The sequence below is a fragment of the Notolepis coatsorum genome (assembly GCF_963971535.1).
Source record: "Notolepis coatsorum genome assembly, chromosome: 11".
In the NCBI taxonomy this organism is placed as follows: domain Eukaryota; kingdom Metazoa; phylum Chordata; class Actinopteri; order Aulopiformes; family Paralepididae; genus Notolepis; species Notolepis coatsorum.
Genome location: NC_140175.1, coordinates 39,621,626 through 39,634,051, shown reverse-complemented (window position 1 = coordinate 39,634,051; position 12,426 = coordinate 39,621,626). Strand labels below are relative to the sequence as shown.

General features: G+C 41.8%; 1 protein-coding gene across 1 annotated transcript in view; it reads left to right on the top strand.

Annotated features, from left to right (window-relative positions):
• The window catches only part of LOC311237098 (mediator of RNA polymerase II transcription subunit 13-like), a gene marked incomplete at its 5' end in the record, with an annotated part of 118,034 nt that extends 106,204 nt beyond the window's left edge, over nucleotides 1–11,830 (top strand). Inside the window, 7 exons of the mRNA XM_084324904.1 lie at nucleotides 1,407–1,549; nucleotides 2,211–2,369; nucleotides 5,781–5,945; nucleotides 6,701–6,867; nucleotides 7,780–7,944; nucleotides 8,520–8,632; nucleotides 9,835–11,830. Coding sequence (XP_084181030.1) covers nucleotides 1,407–1,549; nucleotides 2,211–2,369; nucleotides 5,781–5,945; nucleotides 6,701–6,867; nucleotides 7,780–7,944; nucleotides 8,520–8,632; nucleotides 9,835–9,967 — 1,045 coding nt within the window. The 3' untranslated portion in view covers nucleotides 9,968–11,830. The remainder of the gene's footprint in view (nucleotides 1–1,406; nucleotides 1,550–2,210; nucleotides 2,370–5,780; nucleotides 5,946–6,700; nucleotides 6,868–7,779; nucleotides 7,945–8,519; nucleotides 8,633–9,834) is intronic.
• Between the last annotated feature and the right edge of the window lie 596 nt (nucleotides 11,831–12,426).

Below are 12,426 nucleotides of genomic sequence, written 5' to 3'. Positions count from 1 at the left end.
AATATGGGTGGAAAATGTGCCCCTTTCTATGCAAATTTTCCTTATTACAAAAACACTCCAATTCACAAAGATCAACGCTAATTGCCACGCACAGTTAAAGTGACGCTATTAAAGTGACTGCTCAAACAAATTTATTTTGGGATGACATGATAAACCAAATTTGAGTTTTCGCAGAATAAGTCTCCTGGCATATTTTTCTCCCCTTCATAGATTCGCTCTCAGGTCGGGTTGTGGGGGTACTAGAGACATACTCTGCATTGTATATGTATATATGTATATTGAAATTTTTTGTTTTGTTTACACTTGTTTACGTACTTGACTTTCTATTTTATACCTATATTATACTTATCTATTTTATCTAGCACACTCTCAGGAGCAAAACAGAAAGAAGCATTTCATATAAAAGTATTCTGTATTTCTGTATCAATCTGACCTTCCTAGGCTGAGCTATGGTAACCTTTGCGCACATACCGCAACAATGAGGCATTCACCTTCACATCTAGGGATGTATAGGTATAAAAAAAAAATAAAAAATCACATCTAGAATTTGCCCACCCAATTGGTACCAAAAAAGTGTTTGGCCCAAGGACTAGAAGAGCTACAGTAGAGTCAGAGAATAGAAGCTTCGGTTTTCTGTCTGCCATTTTCCTAGCACGTGCACGTGTATACCATTGCATGGGCAGTATTTATACTATTTTACCATATCAGGAGCACTCGGATGCTCTGTGAGCAAACTACGCTGACAGATATCAGGAGCAACTTGCACACCGTATGGCCGTGTCTGTGCTAGTATATAATTTGCACAATATCTTTAGTGAATAGGTCCTTAAGAAAAAAATGATCACGCGCAGTTAAGGGTGCTATTAGCGGGCGCAACCAGAATAAATCACCCTTATACTGGCTTTACATTACATATATTATTATATTTATATACTGGTCATATTTGGAAGGAAGAAAACCACTGATTTAAATGTCAGGCAAGCAAAGAAGGACTATGCTTGCCAGCCCTATAGCATAATGCTGATAACATAAATGGCATTATTAATAATTATTAATGTAACACCAAATAAAGCTGTCAGGTTGATAACCCATCTATCTATCTATCTATCTATCTATCTATCTATCTATCTATCTATCTATCTATCTATCTATCTATCTATCTATCTATCTATCTATCTATCTATCTATCTATCTATCTATCTATCTATCTATCTATCTATCTATCTATCTATCTATCTATCTATCTATCTATCTATCTATCTATCTATCTATCTATCTATCTATCTATCTATCTATCTATCTATCTATCTACCTACCTACCTACTGTCTGTGTCATGTTCATCTGTAAAGTGAGTGCTTTATAATGCATTCATCTGCATGTCTAATCTTCTCTGTGTGTTCTCCAGGGCACGGCGGCCCAAGGTGTCGGCCAGGAAGATGGGACTTCAGAAGCTGTGGGAGTGGTGTGTCGGCATCATCCAGATGACCTCAATGCCATGGAGGATCGTGATTGGTCGACTGGGCAGACTGGGTCACGGGGAGCTGAAAGGTGAGTGACGTGAAGTGAGAACCAACATGACTCAAATAAATAAATAAAATAATGAAAGGGTGTGTTGAAAAACAGCTCAATCTGTGTTCAAAGCAACATGTCTTTAAAGATCCCCTCCAGCATGTATTTTAAACCCTTAAAAAATATTGAATAACAATTTGTATAAATATATTTTCTTCCACCAAATCGTTCAGAGAAAACGTATAATCGAAGGGAAAAGTCTCATGGCTGAAATAATCTAAATATTTAACCTAGTTCTATAATGTTTCTGTGTGTAAAGCAGTGCATTTCAGTAGCCTTGTGTTGCCTCCAGTAGTCGCTCGAAGAGGAGAGGCTGGCGGCTGCAGTAGCGTTTACTATTGATCTGATCCTGTCTCTCTCTCTCTCTCCATCTCCTCCACCCCCTCCAACACCTCCACTCCGTCTTCCACTCTTGTCTTTTCTCCCTCGTCCACCTCCGCTCGGCTCACCCCTCCTTCTAAAATATCCCCTGATCGATACCTTTGTCTTGTCCTCTCTCTCTCCATCCATCCCTCTCTTACCCACATACACGCTTTCTCCCTTCTCCTCTATTCTCTCTATTCTCCTCCTACCTCTCAACCCCTTCTTCTCCTCCACACCCTGCTCCCCCCCCGCTCCTCCTCTCTCCTATCCTCTCCAGACTGGAGCTCGCTCCTGGGGGAGCACTCGCTCCACTCCATCAGTCGCCAGCTGAGGGAGGCCTGTCGCATGTGTGGCATCTCGACGGCCGACTCCCCCTCCATCATCAGCGCCTGCCTGGTGGCCATGGAGCCCCAGGGGTCCTTCGTGGTCATGCCTGGTTAGTAACCTGCCGGGGTCGGGGGGTGTCAGTGGGATGGGTGGGTGTCAGAGGGATGGGTGGGGGGGTGTCAGAGGGATGGGTGGCGGAGATGGCTGTGAAGATGATGACAATGAAAATGATGGTGATGATGATGATGATGATGGCGATGGTAGTGTTATGATGATGATGGTGGTAGTGATAGTGATTATGATGATGATAATGATAATGATGATGGTGGTGATAATGATGATGGTAGTGTGGTGATGATGATGATGGTGGTGATAGTGATGGTAGTGTGGTGATGATGATGATGATGGTGGTGATAGTGGTGGTAGTGTGGTGATGATGATGATGATGATGATGATGATGATGATGATGATGATGATGATGATAATAATGATGATGCATCATGCTGCTGATGATGATAATGATGATGGTAGTGTGGTGATGATGATGATGGTGGTGATAGTGATGGTAGTGTGGTGATGATGATGGTGGTGGTGATAGTGATTATGATGATGATAATGATAATGATGATGGTGGTGATAATGATGATGGTAGTGTGGTGATGATGATGATGGTGGTGATAGTGATGGTAGTGTGGTGATGATGATGATGATGATGATGATGATGACGATGCATCATGCTGCTGATGATGATAATGATGATGGTAGTGATAATGATGATGGTAGTGTGGTGATGATGATGATGGTGGTGATAGTGATGGTAGTGTGGTGATGATGATGATGATGATGATGATGATGATGATGATGATGATGATGATAATAATGATGATGATGATGATGATGATGATGATGATGATGGTGGTGATAATGATGATGGTAGTGTGATGATGATGATGATGATGATGATGATGATGATGATGATGATGATGATGGTGGTGATAATGATGATGGTGGTGATAATGATGAAGGTGATGGTGATCGGCCCCAAAACAAAAAAAGAAACGTTAATAAAGAACCTGGGAGGACTAACCCCTTGGATCAAATCTGAGGTCACAAGTCTCTGGGTTATCATAGATTCAGAACTGAACTTCAATTCTCATATTAACAAAGTGACCGAAACATCGTTTTTCCATCTCAGAAATATAGCAAAAGTACAACCATTTATTAATCAAAACGATGCTGAGAAGCTAATTCATGCATTCATATCTAGCCGGTTAGACTACTGTAATGCACTTTTTACAGGTCTCCCTACGAAAACCACAGAGAGGCTTCAGCTAATCCAAAACTCTGCAGCCCGACTGCTTACTAGGACCAAAAGGAGAGAGCACATTAGTCCAGTCTTAGCTGCTCTACACTGGCTTCCTGTAACATTTAGAATTGACTTCAAGGTCCTTCTCCTTACATACAAAGCTCTAAATGGGGGTGGATAAGTGGCGCAGTGGGCAAGGCGCTCGCCACTAATGCAGGAGATGCTGGGTTCGAGTCCAGCTCTCTGCATTGCTACCAGCTTGGCTGGTCGTTCATACTAACGCAATTGGCAGTGTTACGGGTGGGAAGCTGGTGGGTGGGGATTGGACGTTGTGGACAGCGACTCCTACAGGTCGGTTGGTGCGCCTGCACAGCAGAATCAGGAAGCAACGGGGGTGGTGTGACCCTCCCACGCAGACCCTCGCCGCTGAGAGATTGCGCTGTGCAGGTGAAATGATGCGACGGCTGCCTCCTCGTGTACCGGAGGGGACACGTGATGCAAGGCTTCGTCCACATTGCAGCCGGCCTGTGGGAGGCATGGCCTAACAGCGTTCAAGACAGGGGAGGGTAGAATTGGACAATACGAAATTGGGATGGGAGAAAAATTGAAAATGGGAGAAAAAGTAGATAAAAAAAAAGCTCTAAATGGACAAGGACCTAGCTACATCGCCAACACTCTAATAAATTACAGGCCAGCAAGAACACTGCGATCATCAGCTACTGGACTACTAGAGACTCCCAGAAACAGTCAAAAAAGGATCGGTAATGCAGCCTTTATCAACTATGCCCCAAAACTATGGAACAAACTACCCCAAAACATCACTAGAGTAGACATCTTCAAAAGACAGCTTAAAACATATCTCTTTGCTCAGGCATTTAAATGAAACATCAGGGATATCCTGACACAAATTGTACTTTACCTGAACTATTCTTACCCTACCTACTTTTATACACTTCCTATCAAATTCATGTGTCGGTTCTATGCTAATTGATCTCACTACCTCCTATGCACTGTAATTTTAAGAGCACTGCTCTGTTTAGGGCTGTACCGAATGCTTCAAAGCTTCGAAGCTTCGATCATAATGTTGACATTCAAATTTTAAATCAACATTTGAAATTTGAATTTTTTATAAATGTTTTATTTATTTATTATTATTATTTTTTTTATCTTTTTTTTTATGTGTCTATTCAATCTGTTTAAACCAGTGGGGGTTTTCTTCACAGTTGCAGATAAAGATTAGGCTACACTAATATAATATTATACTATAAGACGTCACCATCACTTTCATACCAACCGTGCCCTTATTGGATTATTTATGTTGACGAAACTGATGATATATTAATTAAAGAAAGTTGATTTAATAAAAAAAAAATACTAATTTAATCCGATTTTTTTTATGAAGTACATTTTCTTTTTTATAGACATTCGAAGCTTCGTTCGAATACTTCAATAGAAGCTTCGAATGTTAAAAAATGACATTCTGTAGGCCTACAGCCCTAGCTCTGTTGTAATTCAAAATTGAACTATTTTATCACACTTGTGTGTTAAAAATACCCTGTTGTATGTCCGTTCTATTTTATAATTTTTTGCCTATTTTTAAACTGAATCATTTAAAACTATTTTTATTATTTGTATTACTGAATGAAACTGTAAACAGAGAGGCCTATTGGGATGCTAGATCCTAATGTGAAACACTGTAATTTTCCTTACCTTGCTACCTCTCTATCTTTTTCATGCTCGCTTATGCCTGTATTTTTTACTGTTGTGAAGCACTTTGAACTGCAACTTCTGTATGAAAAGTGCTATACAAATAAAGTTATTATTATTATTATTATTATTATTATTATTATTATTATTATTATTATTATTATTATTATTATTATTATTATTATTATTATTATTATTATTATTATTATTATTATTATGGTAGTGTGGTGGTGGTGATGATGATGATGATGATGGTGATGATAATGATGATGGTGGTGTGATGATGATGCAAAACATTTTAAAGGAATGTAGAAAAATATCTCTCCCTCTCCCCTCTCTCCCCCCATCTCCCTATCTCTCCCTCTCTCTCCCCCCTCTCTCTCTCTCCCCCTCTCTCTCTCCCTCTCCCCTCACTCTCTCTCCCCCTATCTCTCTCTCTCTCTCCCCCTCTCTCTCTCCCCCTCTCCCTCTCTCTCCCCCTCTTTCCCCCTCTCCCTCTCTCTCCAGATGCGGTGACCATGGGTTCTGTGTTCGGCCGCAGCACGGCCCTCAACCTGCAGACGTCCCAGCTGAACACACCGCAGGACGCCTCCTGCACTCACATCCTGGTGTTCCCCACCTCCGCCACCACGCAGCTGGCCCCCAGCTCCTACCCTGTTGAGGATAACCCTGGTATGCATCTGTCCACACAGCTTTCAGCTCAGGGGGTGATGTCACCAGTATGGTGGCTTTTGTGAGGAGATAGCGGGGATTGGTTAGGTAGGTGGGCACCTCAGTCTAATCGGCAAGGAAAACCCTGACTCTAGTTTGCACAGAATTATAAGGATAATATAGTTCCATTTGACATGAACCTAATTTAAACCAAACTGTCCTTTAAAACACAGGGATTAACTATTTAAATGCTGATATTCATTGGTAATCCACTTTGATATTGTTTCAAGGGTGTTGTCAATCACATGTCAGTTATGCTCTCCCCATTCATTAAGATGGACCAGGATTCTGCACCTTGAAAATAGCTGGAGAGAGAGAGCGTCAATTCTGGCCTGATGTGGCAGTCATGTACAGTTCACATGTTTGACCACAAGAGGGCGGATTTGTCTCAGAAAGTCCCACATGTTCTTGCAGCTGATCAGAACAGAACAAGCAGTAGACCAGGCTGGTAGAGGCTGGGTCACCAGTGCCGGTCCCTGTGCTGGTCGCTGGCCTGATTAACTAACATTGACATTGTCTATTGTTCTATATGTAGAGTTAATTTAAACCTGCATTACATATAATGTCTTAGTGAATCGGGCCTGAGGGTGAATTCTCAGAATGCCCAGATGGGAACTGGAACCAGAATTCAGGCACGGTCACAGAGTGGTGACATCCAGAGCTGCATGTATTAACTCCACAGTATGTATTAACCCCCCCCCCCCCCCCCACCCCAGATGACATGTTCGACCTCCCGCTGCTCCCTGACGAACTGGAAAACGACATCGGCCACGACATGATGCTCATCACAGGGAACTTCCACCCTTCTCCCAACACCTCCCCTGTGCCCTCACCCGGATCCCCCTCTGGCATGGGGGTGGGGTCGCACTTCCAACACAACAGGGTGAGTCGGCCTTCACTGGAGAGACGCCAGCCTGCGACACATACACATATTCAGATTCGACACAATTGAACATTTTGCGGTCACGATTCAATTATGTTTTCGAAGCCCTATGTTTTAAAATTTTGACTATTTTTACTACAGAGCTCTAATTATAGATTATATATATATAGAGAGATGATATACTGTGTATATTGCACGGCTTGGTTTGGCTCACAAAAATACACATTTTATTTCAAAGTTGTAAACAGTAGCAGTAACTATACCATACCAGTTCAACATTATGCTAATGGCAGTTGTCATACATATCACCATTTAAACATTATGCTAATAGCAATTCAACGGTAGCCTTCGAAGGCTGCAATTCGAAGACTCCTTCAAATGCAGCAATCCTTTCCTGAATTTGGAAGATCCATTTGAACATCCAAGTAACCCAGAATGCATTGCGCACCAACGGGCAGATATAGACCACCGCAACACTTCCGGGATTCTGAAATCATGGGAGAGAGAGCTGGGGGAGAAAATTAATGAATGTGGATGAGAGCCTTGAAATTAAGTGGTTGTAGCTACGGCTGTGGGGGTGCTGGAGACATGATCCAATAGACTTGTATACGCCTGAGTCTGCTGAACACGGAGAGACCAATCCCAAGTCGATCGGCACTTCCTCGGCCGAGCTATAGTCACTTCTCCGCACCTACTCCCGAACTACGCATGCGCAGATTGCCCACGGAGTCTAGGTTAATCAATCTGTGTCATCATCCATGTGTGTGTGTAACTTTGGTTGCCATTGCCAATTTGGGCACGACTGTAACAGAATAACCCACAATGTCCAATTGCACTGATAATATTTGTGTCCTTTAGACATTGTAATTATGTGGACATAAATAAAGACTCTAAATGTGTGTGTGCACGCAGAGCCAGGGGGAGCGCCTGCTGTCCAGGGAGAACCCACCAGAGGAGCTGAAGCAGCAGCCGCTGGCCCTGGGCTACTACGTCTCCACCGCCCAGGCTGACGGACTGCCTCATTGGTTCTGGGCCTCCTGCCCCCAGGCACAGAGCCAGTGTCCACTCTTCCTCAAGGTACTGGAGAGTGAGAGAGGGAGACGGATGATATATTATTGTGTATGCATGTGGTGGAGGAAGCACAGAGATCATTTACTTAATGGTGGGATTCCGTCAAACGTTTAAACTTTGTTTAAATTCTTTTTGTTTTGGTTTAATGTGTGGGTTGGAGTTGAGTGGGTATTGGGGAGGGGTTGCCATTGCTGGTCACACTTCAGGTTCTGCCGAGAGAGGATTGGGAGAAATTCACAGTATAAGCTTTTAAATATACTGTATAATAATAGTTGTATAGCAACTTTTTAGCTACAACCAACAGCTCTATAGGTGTCTCTGGAAATAGAATATTCATTTTGAATGATCACCTTTATTTCTGGTGTTTCCATTACCCTTTAAGCTAAATTAGAAATGCCGCTAATAGAAAAGTAAAGGTCCTCCATTCAGAACTCTAGATCAAGATTAAGTATCAAAAGTGAGAGTACACATACAGTAGTGTATATATACAGTATATTATGACGTTCTTGTATTTTAAATACTTGCACACACGTACAGTTTGTACATAATGTGATTGATTGCGTGTCTCCGTTCTGCTCCAGGCCTCCCTCCACCACCACATCTCCGTAGCCCAGACAGATGAGCTGGTGGCGGACAAGACCACCAAGAGGACCCCTCACCCCCTGGACTCCAAGACCACCTCTGACGTGCTCAGGTCAGGACCACAATGCACCATCTCTCCTTCAGACCCACTGGATGAATTCATTTTTGTTTTACACGTTTCCCAGTGTTCCAGAGACAACACTCCGGGCCAACAGCAGGCTACGGATACTACAATCTGATACTATGGCCCACGTGTAACATGTCACATATCAAAGCTGAATGAATTGCCTTATTCACACATAGAAGGATGTTAGATCTGTGTACAAAAGGGATTCTATCTTCATGTGTTTTGTTCAATGACCCCAAACTAATGGTTGAAGGATATATTGTTCATTTGATTGGTACTTGCTACATGCTGATACATAATTCTCAGCATATTAAATCTGCATCCATGCATCCTTGTAGACGGTGTGTACTGGTAATGTGTTGAAAAAAGGTCATCATTACGACAGCTTGATCTTAAAGGGATAGTTCAGATTTTTGGAACCCTAGCCCTATTTCCTTCTTACCAGTGATGTTGTTGTTGGTTGGTAGAAGTGTTTCTCAACACAATCCATGCTGTTCCTCGTACTTTCTCCGGCTAGTTATCTGCATGAACTAATGGAAAGTCAATGGGGTCAAGCTCCGGTCTGCAAAAACTGACACTCATTGAAATGTACTCCACAGTGCCCACAAAGTCGATTTCAGATGTGTGGCTAACTAGCCAGAGCTAGTATGAGGAACAGCATGGATTGCTGAGAAAGGAGTCTTAACGATCAACATAATCCTTGCTGTTAAAATCCTTCAAATACATAAATAAAATAATAAATTAATGAAAAACTGAAGATACAGCAATGTCCTGGGTCCCAGCTGATTGTGGAAGTAAACAAAAAACGATTGAAAAACATTGCTGTATTCCAGCGCAGGATACTTGGATTGACACAATTTTATTAATGGATTACATAAAAACAAAAAGGAGCGAACGGCGCATTTTGTACATCTTATTTAATCAGATTCACTGTGCTTGATTGCCATCAGGTGTGCCATCAGATGTGTTTAAATAAGCAAGTGCTGATTAGCGGTGAATGTAACAGGTTCACATTCATACAGCATGTCACTTTCCAGTCAGTAAATCAGTAACAGGCAATGGCATCTATAGTTCTATAGATATAGATACATGAATGAATTAACCAGTGTATTTGACTAAATGAAGAGTCCTGACGAACGCTAGATGTTTTCTAACTCCTTGTTTCTCACCCCACCCCTGTCCACCAGGTTCGTATTAGAGCAGTACAACGCCCTCTCCTGGCTGACCTGCACCCCTGCCACTCAGGACCGGCGCTCCTGCCTGCCCGTCCACCTGTCTGTCCTCACGCAGATGTACAACGCCATCCTCAACATGCTCTAACGACCCCCTACAGAACTGACCCGAATCGATCCTCTGTGTGCCTACACTCCCTCTGTCTGGCCACCAGAGAGCGCCAGAGCTCTACTGTTGCCACTGTTGTTTGGGGATGGACGTGATGTTACTGATGGATGTATGAAGGTCAAACGTACTGTATCTGTGATGGGACGGGATGCCAGATTGGACTCTCCGGTGGCGGCTGGGGAAATGACACGCCTATGTATAGTGAAATGTATTGAGCAAAAACACTTTGGTCAGCCAGGAAGAACACCCTATCCACCCATCCCATCCCAGTGCAATGTGTACCTTTAAAACTGGTCCTTTCTGCAATGTTGTGCCAATCGTCATCGGACCTCCCGCGGGAGAAACAGACGGAGCTTTCCAACTATGCCCTTTTTACGGACATGTCACAGTGTTAAACTGATCAGATCAGCGTTATTTTAACGGATTACTTCGTCCATATGGAGAGACTCGCTATGGGCATTTTGAAAGCCTTGGTGGACGAGCATCCTAAAGGACTCTACTCGCAGGCGTCCCCTGTGACGAGAGACGGACTGAGTAGCTTCTTGAAGTCCATGTGCCGCACAACCAGCAAAATGACTCGCCTCGCCCACACCACCCCGTTTGCTTTGTTACATCACTGACATTTTTACACATTTCTAAGTGAACTGGGGTTTTGAGTTCCTCGCGACTCGTCAGTTTAGTAACAAGATTTTCACCTTTGTAAAAGCAAAGGTCAAAGTTCATGTTTTCCTCCGAGATGGGAGAGCGTTTGATAATGGCACTTTTCCCTCACCTCCCGAAGTGACAATTTTATTGCTGTAGATATGAACAAAGGATCATATTTGACCAAGTAAGGACACAAATGCTGTTTATAGTGTAAAACGTACATTTGCAAAATAAATTGAGACTTATTTTTAATATTTAAAGCAAAAAAAAAGAAGAAAAAAAAAGATTTGAGGACGTTTAAAAACAAGACCTCCACTCCCCCCCCCCCCCCCCCCCCAATTTCATATCAGTCGCCTTGGGATCAGAAATGAAAATTGTCATTTTAAGGAAATTGTAAAAATGCCATATTTATATAAAGTATATCATGTCATAAAAATTCCTATATATATGTATATGAATATATATTACCTCTTCTGAGCAGCCACATAATTATGATGGTGATGGGGATGACCGTCTCTTAAGAAGCAAATACAGTATAAACCTTTTATCAAAGACAATGCATTTTAGTTTGTTTTACATATTTTAGTTTTTTCTACAAATACTGAACATTTGTTATCTTAGGCTTTTTGTTTTATTTAATGACTTTTAAGTTAAGGAACTTAATGAGGCAGGAAAGATCTATTTATGAAGTGTTTTTTTCCCTTCTCCTGCTAAATAAACTTGAAATAGACAATAGATTACAAAGGTATGAGCGTTTGCAAAGTTGTTGTATATTTAACAAATATGCTTTATTTCATCGGCGTTCCACAATGATGTCAGCTATGGGAAAAGTTTTCTTGAGCTTCACGACGCAAATCCGCTATTTGTACAATTCCAAGCATGTTTGTATATATACACTTTTCAGCTGTGTTTTTTTTGGAATTTCTTAAAGCTGTACATTTCATGCTGGTTTTGGTTTACTTTCAAGTGATTCCTATAAAGTATTTTTTTTTTGCTGTGGGCTTTTTTATATATATACAGTATACAGTCTAAGTAAAAAAAGAAAAAAAAGTCTCATTCAAATACAGCCAAGAGGTGTGAATTGCCAAGAAATATGTACACTCGCGTACAGACGAGGGCAAGTTTGCAAACATTTGTTACATCCCGCCATCACTTTGAATATCAAACAGATCCGCCATGGGAGGAGACGTCTGGTACTTTTACACTCTTTTATAGTAAATTATTAAACCTCCTGAAAATGATGCAATGTTGTCCTCTTTTCTCCAATGCCCTGATGATTTGTTTATTACAGGGTCCCTGTCGGAAAACCTGGAAAAGTCATGGAATTTTGGAAAATCTGGGTGTTCCCGAAGAAGTTACGGAAAATGACATGTCCATGTCAATTATTTGGGGAAATGGGAATTTTTTCATCATCTTGTTTTGACCCAGCTTGGCTGCTGGTCCATCTTATTTTTGAAAATAACCCAAATAACATCTTTCCTGATCACTTAAAGGGGAACTCCAACATTTTGGGAAATTAGCTTATTTAACATCTTCCCTGGAGTTAGACAAGAAGATACATACCTTTTTTGTCTCTGTGCATGCATTTAGTTTTGGGAATAGACGCTCCGTTAGCATAGCTTAGCTTCATCACTGGAAGTGAGGCAGATCCGTAGCCTTACAGTGCCTTACAGTGTATTGCAAGGTCTGACATTGACCAAACTTGATATGCATGACCTTGGTGGGCTCTAGGTCAACTCCTGAAAAGGGGGTCAATGTCAGACTTTGCAATCAAAAGTTAGGGGGCTAATAAC